The sequence below is a fragment of the Phaseolus vulgaris genome, chromosome 6 (genome assembly GCF_051622355.1).
Source record: "Phaseolus vulgaris cultivar YP4 chromosome 6, ASM5162235v1, whole genome shotgun sequence".
In the NCBI taxonomy this organism is placed as follows: Eukaryota; Viridiplantae; Streptophyta; class Magnoliopsida; order Fabales; family Fabaceae; genus Phaseolus; species Phaseolus vulgaris.
The window spans coordinates 34,004,907-34,023,965 of record NC_143503.1 but is presented as its reverse complement, the minus strand read 5'-3'; the positions used below and the strand labels follow the sequence as shown (position 1 = coordinate 34,023,965).

The window sequence follows — 19,059 nt, the reverse complement described above, 5'->3', positions numbered from 1 at the left end:
AGAACAAAGAAAATGGTTCTGCAGTTTGAAGTAGGATATGCTAATTATTAACGAGCTAATATTCAATTAAAAAATCATTTATTATATTATATTGGCTTATACAAGACGTCCATGAATTAAATTTTTTATACCATTTTAGAAATAATTGGGAACAATACCTGAGTTATGGCAATAGAAGTACTAATAGTACTTCAAAAATAATCGGTGACAGTATTTAGGTAAAAAACAATTCAGTATCAAATAAAGGTTAAAAAAATTATTAAGATATAGTGATAATTAAAGGTGTTTAATTAATAACGATACGAAAACCTGCACTTTTCCTTTATCTTTTACATGATTTTTTGTTTTAAAATATATTATTATATACACATCTAAGAACAAAAAAAGGCCTTTATAACTATTACTAAGAGTATATTATATATTATTAAATAAAAAGGTTAAACTATTAATACGTATTTTAAATCCCAACACTTTAATTTAGTTTTAATATTCTGCCATTTATAACTGACTATTTTATGAACTATTTCGTTGTCATCAGGGAAAAAAAAAACAGATACGATGTCGCTATATGGAAAGCCCTATGATTTTTATTGTTACTAGCGGAACACAGCCTGTGCCGGTGCAATTTTTAGTTTTTATTTTTATTATTATTATTATTATATATATATATATATAAATATAAATTTATATATATTTATATGTAACAGATATGCTGTTAGATTTTAAGAGATTTAACGAAGAAAAAAATAAAATAAGAGAGAAAAAAATTTAAAAACTATTCTATATTTAAAATTGTTTTTTACAATTGTTTTATAAAAAGAGAATATTTTTTTCATTTTCCTTTCAAGTGAAAATAAATAAAATAAAACTTTAAAATTAAAAAACTGTTTTTTAGTAAAGAAAAGAAAAATAACTAATTTCTCTGTACTTTCATCTCAATTAATTGAAAACAAATAAAATAAAATTTTAAAACTAAAAGAAACTGTTTTATTAATTTTTAAAATTATAAAATGTTTAAATAATTAAAATAAATTAATAAAATAAAATATTAAAGTGGAGAATTATATAGCATTGATATTATATTAAAATAAAAAACAAGGTTTCTTGTTTTCAACGACATTTACCAGTCACGTCAATGAAAAAAACGACATTTACCAAGAGGTAGAAAATTTCGTTTTGAAAATAAAAAAGATTTCAAATATGCGTCAAATATAAAAGACGTTTTGTATTCGGTTCTAATTCTTTCTTCGTTGTCATGTATGCGTCTTGAGAGCTTTACCAACTTCAAAACTTTGAGATTTTCATTTCCTCCATGGCCTTCTCTCTCAACCAACCCTTCACTTTGCTGTCAACCCTTCTTCTTCTTCTTCTCCTAAACTCTTCTCTCTGCGAATCTTTTCACGGCTTCTCCAGATATGGTGCTAGAATTTCCGGGGATGGTTCCAGTCGGCACCTGTTGGAGTCCAGGAACACTCAGCAACCCAACAACTGTGGAGAGTTGGTGGCGCAGTCTCAATGCTCTCGGAACTCAAAATGCAGCTGGTGCACCAGTGAGGACCTTGATGATATGTGTTTCAGCAAATCTGAGGCGTGGAGGTTGCCACAACAGGTTTACTCTTGCGCCCTGATCCGGTGAGATCCATTATCTTTTGGTTTCTTCTCTTTGGATCGGTGCCACCCGAAAGTGCAATTTGTGGGTTGCAATTTGTATGAAATCGTGAGTTGATGGAGGTGGTGATATTGTAATTGTAATTGTTGTTGTTTTGTTCATTCGGTCTATGATTTTAAGATTCGAACTATGTTTAGGATAGAGAGACAGAAGTAGATGAATAAGTTTGATCTTGTGTTGAGTAATTTTGTTGACCTGATTCTTTTTTTGATAATCCAAAAGCTTCATTGCGATGAGACTAATGTTCAACAATTTCTCCTTTCATGAAGTAGTAATAACGGAATCATATTGATATTAAGGTGAAGATGTGATACAAAAGATAAAGCACTAAGCTCTGTATATTGTGATGATATACTTCTGATAATAATTAAAATAAGGACATGATATGAAAAAATGGAAACTATTCCCAACAGCACCGAACCATTGCTAGAACAGAGGCTGGTGAAGCCGAACACCTACAAACCACCCACCCCAATCCTGTACAACCTCTTGAAAAGATTCATACAAATTACAGTAGTCAAAATAACAACAATCCCGCTATAATCACAAGAAACAGCCTGAAAATGTCAAATCAAAAGGAGAAAGGGAAGATGACAGATTTGAGCATTGCTCATTGCAAAACAGTCCAAGAGAGTCAATTAGACATCAGTAAGACTGTGAACAAAGGCAATGAAGGTTTGACGTGATCAAAGATTTTATGGTAAGGCTAACAATGGCAAAGAAGGAAGAAGCCAGGGAGGACAATTGAACTTAAGCCTAGTAGATTCCCTCAAAATTACCAATCAATCATCCTATACTCAGTATAGGAATGATTTTGTTTTAAAGATTTGCAAGTAATTGGTCTGAGTATGGATGTTTAAGTTACTCAGAGACTACTACTTATTATGACTCTACGAGGGTATGGTTCTTAGGATAGGTGATTTCTGAAAACAGAATGTAGGGGCATAGTTATAGTATTCAACCTAAATCCACACTGATGTAATCCCTATATTAAAGTTTTAGAGCATCTCTAAGGGGTGTATAATTTACTTTTCCTGTCAAGCTACCATTCATAAATGCAATTACACTATTTAGAGTGATTTATCATCTGAAATAAAGAACTCCATCTTGCAGAATCAATGGTTGTATATCAGAAAATATTGCCCGGCAAGGCATGTAAGGTAAATCAACCAAGGCAACAACAAGAAAAAATAAATGAAATAATATTTTGAAATAAAAATTGAAGCTAAGATGATGAACAAAAGCATGATTGAATCCAAAATTCAGTCATCAAATTTGGAATAAAAAAGATCCATGAAACACTAGCGTTAGAACACCTTGCCTTCACGCATGCTCCAATACTACAATCTCAGTACCAGAATCGTGGGAGGACCAAGTTCTCTTCATCTGACCAGTCACCAGCATCAGAACAGCCATTGCTGTGCACGCTCGAGTGACAACCATGTCAACAATAGCTGTCACTGCTCAAACTTAAATGAATTAATTCAAGAATGCAGTAAAGATAAAGATAAGAGTTAATTCAAGAATGCAGTAAAGATAAAGATAAGAATTAATTCAAGAATGCAGTAAAGATAAAGATGTTGCGTTTAATGAATTAACGTACTAGATCTGATGGGATTAGAAACGAATCCATTTGACAGAGTTGGGATAGCACCTGTTAAAGAAAAGATTATAGGGCTGTGGAAGAAGACTAGTAGAGTAGAAGCCCCTCTAAAGATTGTAAACTAAAGAGGCTTGGCTATTATTATTGTTGTGAAGGATGTGACACAAAAAAGAGAGATCACGAACTCTGTTTATGCTAATAGAAGACTCTTAACATGAGAAATATATGTGCAGAGAATTGACCACTAAATTAAAAATGGGTATATCATTTCCTTGTGTAATTAACAATGAATCACCGAAACTTCAAAAAAAAGGTTCCATGACCAAAAAGAGATTTATGTTAATCCATTTATATGGTGCTTGAAATCTGCACTTTCAATATTAGATAGATTTACCAAGATTAACACAAATATATACAAAAGAAATAAGCTTTGTTGAGAAGGAATCATCAGAACTTCCAAACCCAGTTTGTTCATGATAAATAGTGTTACGTTAAACCACACACGCAGTGCCTGAAGTCTGTACTTGTGTGACATCTGGAAGAGAACGAAGCCCAAGATCTCTTGAATTGTACAACCTTAGATACTACATTTGTAATATATTCATATCCCTTCTGTGTATTTTGGAGGTATTCTGATGTGCTCCGTGAGCAGGAAAATTTTCTTGCTCTTTATCAACAATGTATAGTCATTATATTTCCTCAGCTGTAGCATGAAAAATGCAATTAAAGAAGGTGACAAGAATGGCTTATGTATTCCAGAAGCTACAACTTTCACCATACGCGAGAGAACTGAAATTTTTCTTTCATATTTGTAACTGATATTTAATTACCAATATGCTAAAAAGTAAAATAAAATGTTTCAGGGATGCCTGGAGACATACTGCGACGGGGTAGCTGATTCCAAATTTACTGAGAGAAAGATTGATAGATTAATTAATTGATTCATTGTATTCATGAAATCCTAATAAGATACCAAAGCTTCAGCTTGTCTGTCTAAAGAGAAAACAATTTACAGTGTTTCCGAGACATTCTTTTCCAGCTACCAGTTAGTGGGTCAGCATGGTAGAATTTAAGATGGGTAAAATGTTACAAATTGTGCAGACATGTCAAGTTAATTTCTTCACATGCATCTTTCATTTTCAGAAATACCTCAATAGTGAGTGTTAATAAGGATGAGCAAGCCCTGAGAGTTCTATATGGACAAGGTGCCCCGGTGAACAGATATAATGGTATACTTTATAAAACAGAATCTGTTGTCTTTCTGATTTTGTTCGCAGGTGCAGATCACCCAATCGAGATTTTTTGTCTGAAGGGGAGGAAAAAAATTGCTGATGAGCTTGATTTTCCATGCAATCAATTATCTAAAGTCATTTGTGAAATTTTCTCTGCTACTGGAAACTACAATTCAAATCCTACTGATGAGCACAAAAGATGTAGTTTACCTTCATAGACCAACTTTCATATCATCAATGCTCAAAGCTATAATGTTTCTTCCTCCCAAGAGCACACTAGTAAAGTAAAAAATGTGGTGGCAAAAAATATGTCAAATTTTCGGTAGATAATTTCTCTTTCCAGCAGAAGAGAGTACCCATATATAAAAGCAGTGGCATAGAGCTCCTGAACAAGGTCAATCTCAAAAATGAAAATAGAAAACAAAGATTGTATGTGGAGATAGGAATGACAAATAAATCCGTCACATGTATACTGTTATAACATATCTATCTTATTTTGGAGTAAAATTCTCATTTTGACTGACTATAAGTAGTATAACTAATATACGTATCCGTACACTTGTACATCATTAGTAGGATATTTATCCGTGAAATGTTCAATTCAAACAAATATTTGTTGGATTTTTTAAAATTCCAGCATGGTTCTAACACAATTTTAAAAGGTATAAATACAATAACTTTCTAAAAACTCAAATTTATAAATTTTTATTATAATTATAAAAATAAGAATAAAACAGTCATGAAAAGTATCTTCGTGTTCCTAAAAGAATTTGAAACATACTTTTGCACATAAATATTTATTTTGAATTTATATAATTCAAAATTATATAATATATAGATACATGTCCCGTATCCTACGTTTGAGTACAACACTTATAGTTTATTGGATAATTAAAAAACTTATATTTTTTAATTTTGTAAGTCTTCCTTTTTTTTCTCTTTTGTTACACAATTCTTTTTATTCTTCCTCAACTATTCAACTTCTTTCAAATTCACTCATATTATATTCCCAAGATAATTTTCCTGTGGTAATTTTTTTAATAAGAGGGTTATCTTAAAAAATTATCTGTTTTGTATTAATTAGATAATCCATTTAATTTGATTTTGAAAAATAATTAAAGGATCATTATTCTTCCATAAAATTAAATGGATGGATTTTATGTTTTTTTTTAATGAATGAACGAGATGAATTTACTTAGATGAGATGAATATTATCTAAATGGATTGTTTTGTCATCTTAAATTACAGAGAAGTTTGATTGAGAACCGAAAATTTTGTATTCACTTCGTAGCATATTATTATGCAAGAATGAGTGTTGAAATGGTATCTGATCAGTTTGGAAGATCCTTTTTTATTTAAGAAAATCTTCTTGATAATTAAGAGTTAGAAAGTTGACCAAACCAAAGATATCGTGGTCTGCATTAGACCGTGCCTGAAATGTCCTTCCTTAAGCCAAAATTGTTCACGCGTAGAGAAAGCAAACATATAAGAGATTATTAGGTTACAATTCCTGCTAATATGCGATGATCAGACCATTTTGATTAGATTTTAAGATCTTGATCGAGTTTTTGTGTGGAAATTTCAGCAGCTACCGTTATAGTTCTTGTTCACTCTTAAAAACAAAAGTTCTAAAGTTTTATTCACCTTTTAATATCTGTTCAATTCAAATTTAAATAAATTTCCCTCCGTGCTTTATTTCCTCTAAGCAAAACAGAGTTTTCGAATACTCGAGCATTTTAATTGGAAATAATCTTTGTCGTAAAAAGTTTGTAGAAGACAAAAACTGCAACCATGACTTAAGGGTTCTAATTTTAGGGAATTGTCATTTGCTACAAATCCTTCAACTCAATATCATGTCTGAATGGAAGATTGCAGCCATTAGTAGAAAATAGTGAAAGAGAAAGAACCAATAAGTAACACATGAATTAAAGTTAACTAAAGAATTAGTAATACACAGCATTTTCCCTCCTTCTCAACAGACATTGAACAAACTACTGATAGTTCAACAAACGAGGGGAAGGAAATAAGTAAAATAAAAATACAAAATGCAAATAATAAGAAGAAGAAATCTAATGTTGCTGATGCACAGCGGCATAGCGCTTAACAGCATCTCTCATGTCATCACAGCAATCAGACCCCTCAAAAAAGCTTCTCAATTTCCAAAGCTCCCGGTCGAAAATGTCATCCACAAAGGGCCGAATCAGAATTGCATTCTCGGGTTGGTTCGAAAATGAACTTGGGTTATCATCCACTATAACAACCCGTTTCAGATCGCGACCCGTTTCCTGAAGGTCTTTCACGAGCTTCCCGTCTATGTTGCGGCACGAATCGCGGTAGAGCCGGTGCGAGATGAACCGGTTCCGGTCGAGCCGGTCCAGCACCATGGACGCGTACTCCTTTAGTGCTGCCGTGAAAACGACAACCTCGTACTTCGAGGCGAGGGCCTCGAGGAGCTCGTCGACGCCGGGGCGCTTGAGGACATAGAAGTCCATGGGCTCGCCGTCGATGACCGGCCGGACGACGAAGTCGAAGCGCTCCGGCGGCGGCGAGGGGTGGGAGTGGACGAGCGTTTCGTCAAGGTCGAGGAACACGGTTTTTCTGATGGAGAGGGAAGGAGGGAGGAGCGGCGTGGTGGTGGCATCGTCGAACACCAGGGTGCGGCGAATGGCATCGAGTTGTTCTTCGTGTTCTTCTGTCGTTGTTGTCTTTTTGAGGATCTTGTAGGAGGTTGCTTTTTTCTTGTGGGTGGTGCTGATGCGCGCGATCTTCGAGAAGAGTTTCGTGATACGGCGGCGGATGGAGGCCAGGGCAGCGGAGGACGCCGCCACCACATTTTTTATTGGGGTTTTCCGGCGCCAACGACGGTTGTTATTGTTACGAAGGTCCTTGATGGACTTCACTGGTCCTCTCTTCACCTTTGATACCATTTTTGGATTCTTTGGATTTCAGAGAGAGAGAGAAATGCAAAGAATGATGCGATTGTGATGGTGTCTCTGTCGAATTGAAGCCAGTTTTAAACTCTAGGTACGGTGCAACGGTAATGAGCAGCTTCGGAACCGAAGCTATATTATTGTCTTCTTGTTTCGAATTTTTGCCTTTTGGGTAGTTACTGTTGTTTTGTTTCTTTGCTGTGCTTATCTTAACTTCAGTTTCCGAAGTTTCCCTAATTTTGTTCTTTATTTTATATTAATGAAAATTTAGGACAAAAATCTAAGTGGGTAAGAATTGGTTTTGTTATTAACGAAAGTGTAATTTACACCCACACAAATATGTAGTTTTAGAAAACAATTGAAATGGATAATCCGACTGTATATTTTTTTTTCCGTATAAAATTAGAAAGATTAAATTAACCAATTAGATGAACAGATAATACTTCTTTATGGAAAGTTAAAAAGTGGGAAATAAAAAACTTCTTTTCATAGAATAACAAGATAAGGTGTTCATGTGGAACTTTGAGTTGCACTGGTTCCTGTGAAAACAATAATTTGTTCAAACGTAAAACTAATATCAGAAAATAAATAATTTGTTATGTTTCTAACCAAAAAGTAGTACATTAGATTATTTTTTATTATTATGCACCTAAAAATATAAAAAAAAAATGAAAGTTTTTATTTAGTATTTATTAAGATAAATGCTCCTTGAGTTGGATTGATTCTTATAAAAATATTTGTCACTGTTTATGTTACTTTGAGTTTTAAGTATTTATCAATGCATTATTTTAGTTAAAATTGTTTTGCTAATTAAATCATTATTTGGTTGACTTGTTTGGATTATATATTTTCTTCTTCTCTTTTATCTTCTAAATTATATAAAATCACAGAAATATCTTATATTGATTACTAACTTTATTGAACATTAATGGTTAATTAATGCACATAATTATTTAAATGGTTTTCAACGTTGTCAAAGGTTTATTAAAGATTCAATATCACTAAAGACAATTAAAGGGAGTGATTCAGATATTATGTGAAAAAATTATAAATATGTCCGGTATGTCAAAAATACCTAATTACATATGAAATTAATTTCCTTCCTTAAAGGTGATTTTTTTATTGTCACCTCCTTTGATGATTTTTTTTAGTTAGGAAAATAATCAAAGTTTATTTTTAAGAATGTTTCTTTATAAAAAAAAAAATTGTCCTACAGTATTTAATATAAAATTCCTAAATTATAATTATCTTTTAAAGATCTGTTTTTTTATTTATTTAGGTAATAAGATTTAAATTAAATAAATAATAAATATGCCTTCTAAAAAAATTCTTTAAATAAATTTAAATACTGTATTCTTTGTTTGTTATAAAATTATATTCCTCTAAATTCTTTAAATTCTTTTTTAAGTGATTTTTTGACATCTCATCTATCTTTTTTACTACTTAGATCTCATCAAGTGACCTTGAAAGGTAGATTAAGATATGACAATTAAAATTTTGATCCTAGTAAGTGTGTACCCGTTATCTTTGTTTTCATATGTGTAAGTTTTATATTTTACGTGTGTGAGTATATTGAAAAATAAAATTTAGTGATGATCTTAAGGAGTGAAGGTGTTGATTTTATAGTTAAAGATTCGACAAACAAATATTTTAAAATTATTCTATTTTGAGTTAAAAGTCTTAGATGTTGAAATTACATTTTATTACCTAACAAACTACCTTTAGGTAAGGAAGCTAACATGATGTGGAATAGTTTATTTTGATATATGAGAAATTTATTAAGTTTGATAAGGCGAGATTCATATTTATGTATATTTTGGATATTTAATTGAGTAATTAAGTAGTTGAAGTAATTATAGTTATGAATGTGATTTTAGATTTTAAATAATCAAATAGGATAAATATAATTATTTTAAATATATTTTATCTTGAAGAAGTAAGAAAATGTAGTATAAATACTCTATTAGATTTAAAGTAAAGTTGTAACATTATGTACGGAATAAAAAAATTTAAAAACAAAAATTGACCATTATTAATAATTTAGAACGTATTTAAAAAAGTCACATTTAACCCAAATTAGCTTGTCGCTTATAAAATCCTTAAAATGAAAATAAAACATATATTGATAGAAAAAAATATGTCACCGTCATATTTCTAATGGTTTATTTGTGTTTGATAAAAAATAAATTATTATTATTATAATTATATTGTGGATTTGATATATTACCCTTATATATTATTTTCCTATACGTAACCATCCATCAGTTTATTATGTCTTACTATTTATGCATGTTCGCAATGTCTTAATTAATAATATAGGTTTTGTTTGACAAAGTTATACCAATGAAATCAAATACCAATACGTAGTTTTCTTAGTATATGATGTTGTATAATGGAAGAATATGATGAATATTTGCTTGGATGCTTTTATAATATGGGTCCAAGTTAGACATCAATGTTTTTGGGCCTGGAATCTCAGCAAGACCCCATGTAATCAATAATAAATAAAATTGGCAAATTTTCCATATACTTTCATATTTTTCTTTAGGATATTTTTAATTTTCCACAACACTTTCTGAATATAATGGTGTGATATTTTTTTTATGTGATTACTTTTGGTGGTGGATAGTAAACGTTGCTGATTGAAATAAATTTTGTAATGTTTTCACCAACACTAAAAGTGTTTTCATTTGTTTATTTTTTTATTTTTTGAAAATCACAGTTCAAGAAAATAAATTATTGAGCTGCAAAAATTAAATAAAAAACTAGAAAATAAAATTCGTTACATTAGAAAACATTAAATATAATTAATTTTTTCATCAATCTTCTCACTACGTTTAAAAATGAAACTATGAAACACTAAGAGAAAAAAAGAAGTGTGATATGATTGATAAAAAAAATATGTGGTTAGAGAAAAAGTATGAAAGTGTCGTATTTAAAAAAAAGTAAGATTAAATTTTTTGTAAAAGTACTTTAAAATGATCAAAATCCCCTTTTAATATTAATACGAAGGTGCACGAAAAAGTTACAAGTTGGAGGAAAAATTTGGCTAAAATAAATAAAGGAATTATTTTGATGCCCTTTCCAAACACCCAATAAAAAAAAAATCTCAACGTGACATTGTTCAACCTGAGAGTGAGAATGACAGCAGTGGAAGATTTTTTATTAAAAAGAAAGTTAACTGGTCCAAAGAGCGTCAAAGTAAAAAAAGCAAAGGAGGATTGAATGAAAGAGACCACAAACTCTAATTGGTTATACGTGAGTGAGACGCCAGACCACATGGCGAACAAAACAACGAAACAATTGACCACTGTTGTCGTGTTGTGTGACGTAGTACTTCTAATTACACAAGTGGAGGTGGAACAATGTAATCGACGTCTTCAATTCAAAATACAATTTCTTCTCTCTGCCCACTAACCAAACTCGATATTGAAAACCAATGCCTCCCTTCACGCCTTTATCTCATCCTCTAAAACCTCTCTTTATTTCAAAATTTAATATTATTTTATACTAATTCTTCTAACCTTATGTTTATGATTCCTTTGGTTAAACATTTTTTCATTTATATAATCCCCTTCTCAAATTAAATAGCTGGATAATACAGTGTAGCCACAAATTCATTTGAGTAAGTATCTTCTCAGAAGGAAAACACATAAATATGTGATAATGTTAACATATTACAATAAAAAGGTATATTTATTATTTACTCGTTCTGTAAACAATGTGCTATGATGAGTTTTTTTATTTATTAAAAATGCAACGATATACGTAGGCGTGTTTTTAGAACATCCATATGTTTCACTTCTTGTCTCACTTGTGTAAGATGATAACTGAAAAATCAGTCACCTTAAGATTTTTTTTTTCTTTTTGTTTTTTACATTTTTTTTTTTGTTGGTCTAGGATATGACACCAGGGTTTTTAAATAATCAAGGAAAACAGTGTTTATTATCAAAATTTTATGCAGATTCTGGCCACAGATTGATTCGAATAAGGCTCATCTGAAAAGAAAAATAAAATGTTATATATTTCGACTTTACGTTGATAATAATTGAATCGTCGTTAGAAGAAAATCGATAACTTTTCTTTTTAATATGTGAAACACATTATTTGAATTGGTGATAAGATTCGTGTAGTTATTACACCATTTCAAATGATAATTAATTAATTAATACACACTGCATTCATTTTATTTTATCATCTACGTCTACCAATATAGTATGTGTTGGATATATTTATAAAAAAAATATCACTTATTTTATAACACAATTCTATTACGATCAATTATTATATAATTAAATTTCTTTCATATTATACAAAATTGTGGATTTCTAATATTTTTTCATTTAATTCAATATTTTGAAAAAGCTATCAAACCTTACAAAATTATATGTTCATATTTAAATAACACGAGACAAAACATTCAAGATATCTTTACTCGTGGACAATATAATTTTTTTTTACATAAAATGAAGATAATTAATATTATTGAAATAAAAACATCAAATAAAAATATTAACTAAAATATGGAGAGGAATAAATCTATTTTTTGTTAAATGTTATACAATTAATAACTTCATATATAAAGTAAATTTTGTTGATTTAACAATTACGTTGCAATTTTCTATTATTATAATTATTCATATAAACTTTTATTAAAATTAATCATACTTTAGTATATTTTTAAAATATACGTTCCATTAATGTATATATAAGACATATTAAATAATTTTAGATTAATATAAAAGTTTGTATATGTAATTTATGTAAAAGAAATGCTCAATTTAATAGTAAGTTGTGAAAATAATAATAATAATAATAATAATAATTACATATTATTTTATTATAATTATTACTCTATCATTATATATCATCTAATATTGTGCTTGTTTGTATTTTGAATTTCTGATATCTATTTAAAATATATAATATATATTGTTCATTCATGTATCACTAATTTTTATAATTACAATCACACCGCATACACACCAATAAACGTTAAACTAGTCAAATTCAACTCAATATATAATATATACAACAAGAATATTTAAAACAGTGTGTTACACTTTCTTAAGTTTATGTATCAGTTACATTTTCAGTTTCACTTGATTATTGTACATAATAAATTTTATTGCTTCAGTGATCATAAAATGTTTTTTATTCTTAAAGTTGAGTTGTTTGAATTTGCCTATAGAAACAATCGAGAAAGCAACATTTGAGTATCACGTGAAAGCACTTTAATGGAAGATTTACTCTGGTTTTTCGACTTGAAAATTACTTAATGCTCAATATTATTAAATCTCTTAAATAAATTACCACCTAGATAATTATCACTCACATTAATTCAAACCAATTTAATTAATTCAATACAAGATTTTCCTGTATAATTATAAGTACTAGTTACCAAATCATATTAATCATTCTCAGAAACTTCCACGCATACATATATCATCATCCCTATTGTCGTTAATTAAAAGACGATCTCATAACATTTCAAATACTAAAACATTAAAATATTAACTTCTAATCCACTGTTTCTTTATACTCGTATACATTGGCATAACCTAAATAAAATATATAGAGTTGTATTAATCCTATCAAGTTAACTCTTATTTTGATAAAAAAAAAACCTAATAAATTTTTCTACAAATTTATGTTGATTAATTTTTCCAATTCAATAAAAAAAATTCACTCAAAGTTAAAAAATAATAAGAGTGGAATACACTCTACAACATCCACACCCTTATTCACATTCACACTCATATTTTCATAATTAATTACACCTTTATTGAGAAACCTTTTAATACAAATATCAACTTCAGCAAATCTGGTACACTTCCATGTAAAAGGACTTTAATACAAATACTTACATAACTAGTCTTTTTCATTTTACATTCATGGTACATTTTGCATTCATGGCATATCATGTGAACTTTTTTTTTATAAAAGAATTAAAACTTTTATTGGTATAATAAACTCTTAGTTAGTTTGTTTTTATAATTTATTTATGTATTGGTTTTTATAACATATGAGTTTTGATGAGTTTTTTTTCTAATTCCTCACTATTTTTATATTTATTATTTTAATAAAAATATTTTTATATAATAACAAATTGAAATATCAATCGTTCTCAAATTGCATAATAATAACATGAAATCTTTTATAATAATAAAAAAAAACTTATACATTGTTTACCATTTCTAATAAAACCAATCGCGTCTTAAAGAGTTATACATTATATATTAAAATAAATTTTGGTTTCATGGTACTAATACTTAGTTCATCCTCTCGCAACTAATGAAAAAACTATTTTTTTTTTTTACATTTTGAAACAGCTTTTTGATACTCTATTAATGGGGCGGCTTTGTTAAACAAGTGGCAATCGAAAATTCATCTGCAACGCACGTTTTTTATTATTATTATAAACTCCTTATGAAGGATTAGTTTGTGAATGAAGATTAGTTTGCACAAAATAAAAGTATAAAAATAAGGCTCGTAATAATTAGTCACGAGAAGAGATCACTATTCTAGATGAAGTTTATTAATTGGTTATTTTGGAAAAGAAGTTCACATGCATACTACCACTTTTGGTTCTGGAACTACACAAGCACTTTCTTACAACAATAAAAACAAAAGGAACCTTATACCTTAGACACTGCACAGAGTAAAATCACACTCTTAACATACAAATAAAATAATATTTTAACTATTTCCATCTTAATTTGTAATTTAAAATATTATAATATTATTATAAAGGATTGTTGAATAGTCTTATTTACTCTGTCCAGTGTTAACAAAACCTTTTCCAAAACCTAAAACTTCACTAGAAATTAAATTCAATACTGCTAGAGTAACATGATTTTCAGTTAATAGATTATTTATATATATTAAAACGTGGCAATTCTAAATAAAAGCTTTGTGGAGTGCCAATTGCCACACGTATTTATGGACCCCTGTTTGATAAAAAAAAAACTTTATTGCACGTACTCATGTCGCCGCCATACTACAATGCTAATCTTATGACATCATAATGATAGATGGGTTATACTTTTTCCACAGTTTTTAATTGAAAGCAAAACTATTGAAACAAACATTAAAATAGAATCACATAAAAGTACATACCCAAAAGACAAACTATACCTATTCTCAATCATTATTGTTTTACATGTGTATACTTAAGTTGAGTCCAGCTGCTGAGAGTATGTTTAAGTTACTGCTATTTTTTACATACTTTCATAAATAATATATAAATTAAAATTTCTAACAAAACTTCTTTGTCAATTTAAATAGAAAAATCATTCATAAATAGTTAAAAAAATATTGGAAAATTTGAGTTTAATTTATTAAATAATAAAAACTTCAACTTTATGAATAACTTATATATATATAGTAAATTTAGTATAAAGAATATTTGTATATTTCGTTTTGAGTACATTAGTTTAGTTCGAACTTTGTGAATAGTTAAAATATTTGAGAAAAAATGTCTAGCCTTAATAATTTTTATGTAAGTTATTTAAAAGAAAGATTAATATTAATATGTCATTAACTGAGAATATTTTATTTTTTATTTTATAAATTAAAAAAATTTAGTAACTCTTTTAAGACTAATAACATATTAATGTTCATTTTATTTTTAAACACACGTGAAAAATTATTAAATATCACATACATATTCGTTACCTACACCATTATCCGAGTTAAAAAAATTTATAAAATTAATATTTTTTTAATAATATTATTATTTTCTTATTATACTGAAAAAAATATGTAAATATTTAATTTATTGAATCTACTATTTATCCTGTATATAATAAGATATATATATATATAAACATTATTTAAACTCTAAGAAACATCATCTTCATTCAATCACCAATTCTGTTTGCTTAGCAAATCAAACACATGCAAAATTACTTAGTAACTAGTTTACTTTCTAAACAACCTTTTAATCGTTTAACAAACAAGAAATTCAGATTTTCCTTTAAATTATTTTCGTTTAGCGACTCTATTATCCTCCAACGACTAAATCTGAATTTGCGTAAATGCATAGATTTTGTCAAATTGTTCCAATAATGTTACTATTATTTTTTCATACATATAATATATTACTTTTTTTTTTCTAAATAAGATAATTTGAATCAATTTAGCCCACTTCAAACATTTTATATTTTAATTACCAAAACATACAATACAAAATGTACAAATTCACTATTTTCATTACTTTCAACTATTCAATAGCTCATTTATATATACATTTCCGTTATAAAACTTAAGAATTGTGACCAAATAACACTATCATTTATCTTTAAGTATTAACAAAAATTATCAGTTTCTTTTGTTTTACAATTTAATTAACCAAACTTAAACTTCTAAAATCATTACATACTCTCATGACCAAACACATTCATAAAATATTCTAATTAACAAACTAAACATACCACTAAATACGTAGAAAATATAAAATATGATATTTTTAACATCAACTATTTTTCTCAACATATTACCTTATAATATCAAATATTATATTCCTTAATTTTCACATTCTTTTAAAACTTAACAATTAATGTTACAAAAACATATTAAAAATAATTTATATCCTTCTTATATTTTAACAATAAGTAAAATAGTAGTTTTAGGAACTTGTTCTTATTTCTTTCAAATTTTTTGTTTAAAGTAAAAAAAACATGCAAAAGATGTTATTACTTTCTACCATCTAATATACATAATATGCAATAATATATAATAATATATAGTTTTCTACCCCAACTTTTCGTTTTTTTCATTTAACATTCGTCGTCTCTTTATTTTATTTTATGTCTTGTTTAACAAAATATAGAGATGTCATGCATCTCTCTTTCTAGCCACAAAGAAATGAATTATGAATTTATGAACTAAAAATGCTCAAATTAATCTATGGACTTATGAAAACGATATAGATTATAAATTTGAGTTTTCAACATTGCAAGAAAATTATTTCGGTAATTATTTTCCTTTTTTTTATAAAATTGTGTACTTTTAATAAATGCTTTATTATTTTTTTGATTTACTTGAAAAATTTAATAGAATTAATTTTAATTTAAGATAAATTTAGTAACATACTTCCTAATATCTTGTTTCTAATACAACTTCTACTACTAGTAAAATCTATTGAAAATCATAAAAGAATAAAAGTACTAGAAACACTCTCACATATTCTAACACTCTTTTTTTGGGCCGAAAATTATTTAAAAATTACAAAATCTGAAGAATTTCAATTTTCATTTAATATCTCTCTCTTTCATTTTACAAGCGAGACCTAAAAAATATGTAATTTCAAAACAATAATAGAGGAAGTTTAAAAACATTTTTTTCGATTGTAAAATGAGGAGAGACTAATTAAATATTTTGCTTTCAATTTTAAAGAGTTTAAATTATTTCTATTTAACGCAGTAAATAATGAATATTAATTCACTCGTATTTAATGTAGTAAATATTAATTTATTCGTATTTAATATAGTAAATATTAATGATGAAAAAAAAATAATAAACTTATTTCTATTTATAAATCTAATGTAAAAAACTTAATGGTAACTATTACCATCCTTATCATTGTCAAAATTTAATGAAAAATTTAATTACACTAAACTTAGTTTTCAGCATTATTTATATTTATAATAAATTTTTAATTATATAAATCAATATTTCTTACACAAGTTAAAATACCAGTTTAATAAAAATCTGTATACACGTCTGAGTTCATAAATAGGTGACCTCAAAAAAAGAAAAAAGGTGTTATAAATATATTTATAAAATGTGAAAGGAAAATAATAAATAATAAAATTAAAGAGAAGGGAAAAAAAGAAAAGAAAAATGAAAAAGGTATAAATATAGGGATGAAAGGGAGAGTGAAGAAGAGGGAAGGGGAAGATAAATATGAAATGATGAGATAGTGGATGAATGCGTGGCTGCTTTTGATTGGGAGGGATGAAGGCAGGGAAGGCCACAAAAGGAGAGATGTGAGGACTACATAAGCATCTCATTTGCATTCTCTTTTTTTCCCACCGCACAACAACAATCCTTTCTCTTCTCTTTTTCTCTTCATTTCTCTCTCTCACACACACACACACAAACCACACCTATACCTCACTCAATGGAAGGAGAAGGATCTCGTGTGGTTGCCCTCTATGATGGCAACGGTGCCATCACTGAAACCAAGAAGTCCCCCTTCTCCGTCAAAGTCGGTCTAGCCCAGATGCTCCGTGGCGGCGTTATCATGGACGTCGTTAACGCCGACCAGGCCCGCATCGCCGAAGAGGCTGGGGCCTGCGCCGTCATGGCCCTCGAGCGCGTACCCGCCGACATCCGGGCCCAGGGTGGCGTGGCCCGCATGAGCGACCCACAGCTGATTAAGGAAATCAAGCGGGCCGTCACCATCCCCGTCATGGCTAAGGCCCGCATCGGACACTTCGTAGAGGCCCAGATCCTGGAGGCCATAGGCATCGATTACGTGGACGAGAGCGAGGTTCTCACCCTGGCAGATGACGCCAACCACATCAACAAGCACAACTTCCGCATCCCCTTTGTCTGCGGCTGCCGCAACCTTGGGGAGGCCCTCCGCCGCATCCGCGAGGGCGCCGCCATGATCCGCACCAAGGGCGAGGCTGGCACCGGCAACATCATCGAGGCCGTGCGTCACGTCCGCTCCGTCATGAGCGACATTAGGGTTCTCCGCAACATGGACGATGACGAGGTCTTCACCTTCGCCAAGAGCATCGCCGCGCCCTACGACCTTGTCATGCAGACCAAGCAACTCGGCCGCCTCCCCGTCGTCCACTTTGCCGCAGGTGGCGTCGCTACCCCCGCCGACGCGGCCCTCATGATGCAGCTCGGCTGCGATGGCGTCTTCGTTGGCTCCGGCGTCTTCAAGAGCGGTGACCCCGCCAAACGGGCTAGAGCCATTGTTCAGGCCGTGACTCATTACAGCGACCCCGAGATTTTGGCTGAGGTCAGTTGCGGCTTGGGTGAAGCCATGGTTGGAATCAATTTGAGCGATACCAACGTTGAGAGGTTCGCCAATCGCTCTGAATGATTCTTCTTCTCCTCTGGTCTTGGTTCTCAGATTCAATCTGGATTAAGGTTTTCCTAGTGGTTTTAGCTGTTTCTTATTTTACTTTGGTAAGAATAAGGTTATGTTTTTTGTTGGTTGGAACTGTGTAAGAAAAAAGAAATTAGATAGCTATTTGTGTCTGCCTTGTAATGTGCTGATACAATAGTCAGCTTCGTGGTACTATATTGTGGACTTAGTTTTTTCTTGATATACTAGGATCGAATCATTCTTGTTTGGATATTCAATCCTATTTTTTATTTCTGGGGTTAGTTTTTTATTGATTGAAAGCCTGTGGTTGTTTTCAGCTTCTTCAGTGTTCTAGTTTTTGCTTTGATAAGTTGAAGGAGTGTTCTAGTTTTTGCTTTGCGAAGTTCAGCGAGTGTGATTTGAAATTGACAGTTTTTGTATCTGCTGAAGCCAAAATTGGATGCTGAAAAGTAAAGTTTAGTGTTCTGGATATGTCATTTTATTTTGCTGAGTATTATCAATTCACTCATTTGTAGTTCAAGCCTATCTTCCTGTGGCCTGTAATGTTCCTTGAG

At 30.0% G+C, this 19,059-nt stretch overlaps 3 protein-coding genes across 3 annotated transcripts; 2 read left to right on the top strand and 1 right to left on the bottom strand.

The window, feature by feature from the left end:
- The first annotated feature begins 1,231 nt into the window (after positions 1-1,231).
- LOC150027381 (uncharacterized) lies at positions 1,232-1,905 on the top strand. The gene has a single exon (XM_090304102.1). The coding sequence runs from the start codon at positions 1,313-1,315 to the stop codon at positions 1,634-1,636; it is 324 nt and encodes a 107-aa protein (XP_090160228.1). The 5' UTR covers positions 1,232-1,312; the 3' UTR covers positions 1,637-1,905.
- Positions 1,906-6,418: 4,513 nt separating this feature from the next.
- On the bottom strand, positions 6,419-7,500 carry LOC137832447 (uncharacterized). The gene has a single exon (XM_068640615.2). It carries the CDS (start codon positions 7,429-7,431, stop codon positions 6,574-6,576), a length of 858 nt encoding a protein of 285 aa, XP_068496716.1. The 5' UTR covers positions 7,432-7,500; the 3' UTR covers positions 6,419-6,573.
- A 9,826-nt stretch (positions 7,501-17,326) lies between these two features.
- Positions 17,327-18,821, top strand: LOC137832443 (pyridoxal 5'-phosphate synthase subunit PDX1). Its single transcript, XM_068640611.2, has one exon. It carries the CDS (start codon positions 17,561-17,563, stop codon positions 18,497-18,499), a length of 939 nt encoding a protein of 312 aa, XP_068496712.1. The 5' UTR covers positions 17,327-17,560; the 3' UTR covers positions 18,500-18,821.
- The last annotated feature ends 238 nt before the right edge of the window (positions 18,822-19,059 follow it).

Bases quoted from the DNA above. Each gene is read 5' to 3' on its own strand.
- LOC150027381 (XM_090304102.1), top strand. From the start codon at position 1,313: ATGGCCTTCTCTCTCAACCAACCCTTCACTTTGCTGTCAACCCTTCTT.
- LOC137832447 (XM_068640615.2), bottom strand. From the start codon at position 7,431: ATGGTATCAAAGGTGAAGAGAGGACCAGTGAAGTCCATCAAGGACCTT.
- LOC137832443 (XM_068640611.2), top strand. From the start codon at position 17,561: ATGGAAGGAGAAGGATCTCGTGTGGTTGCCCTCTATGATGGCAACGGT.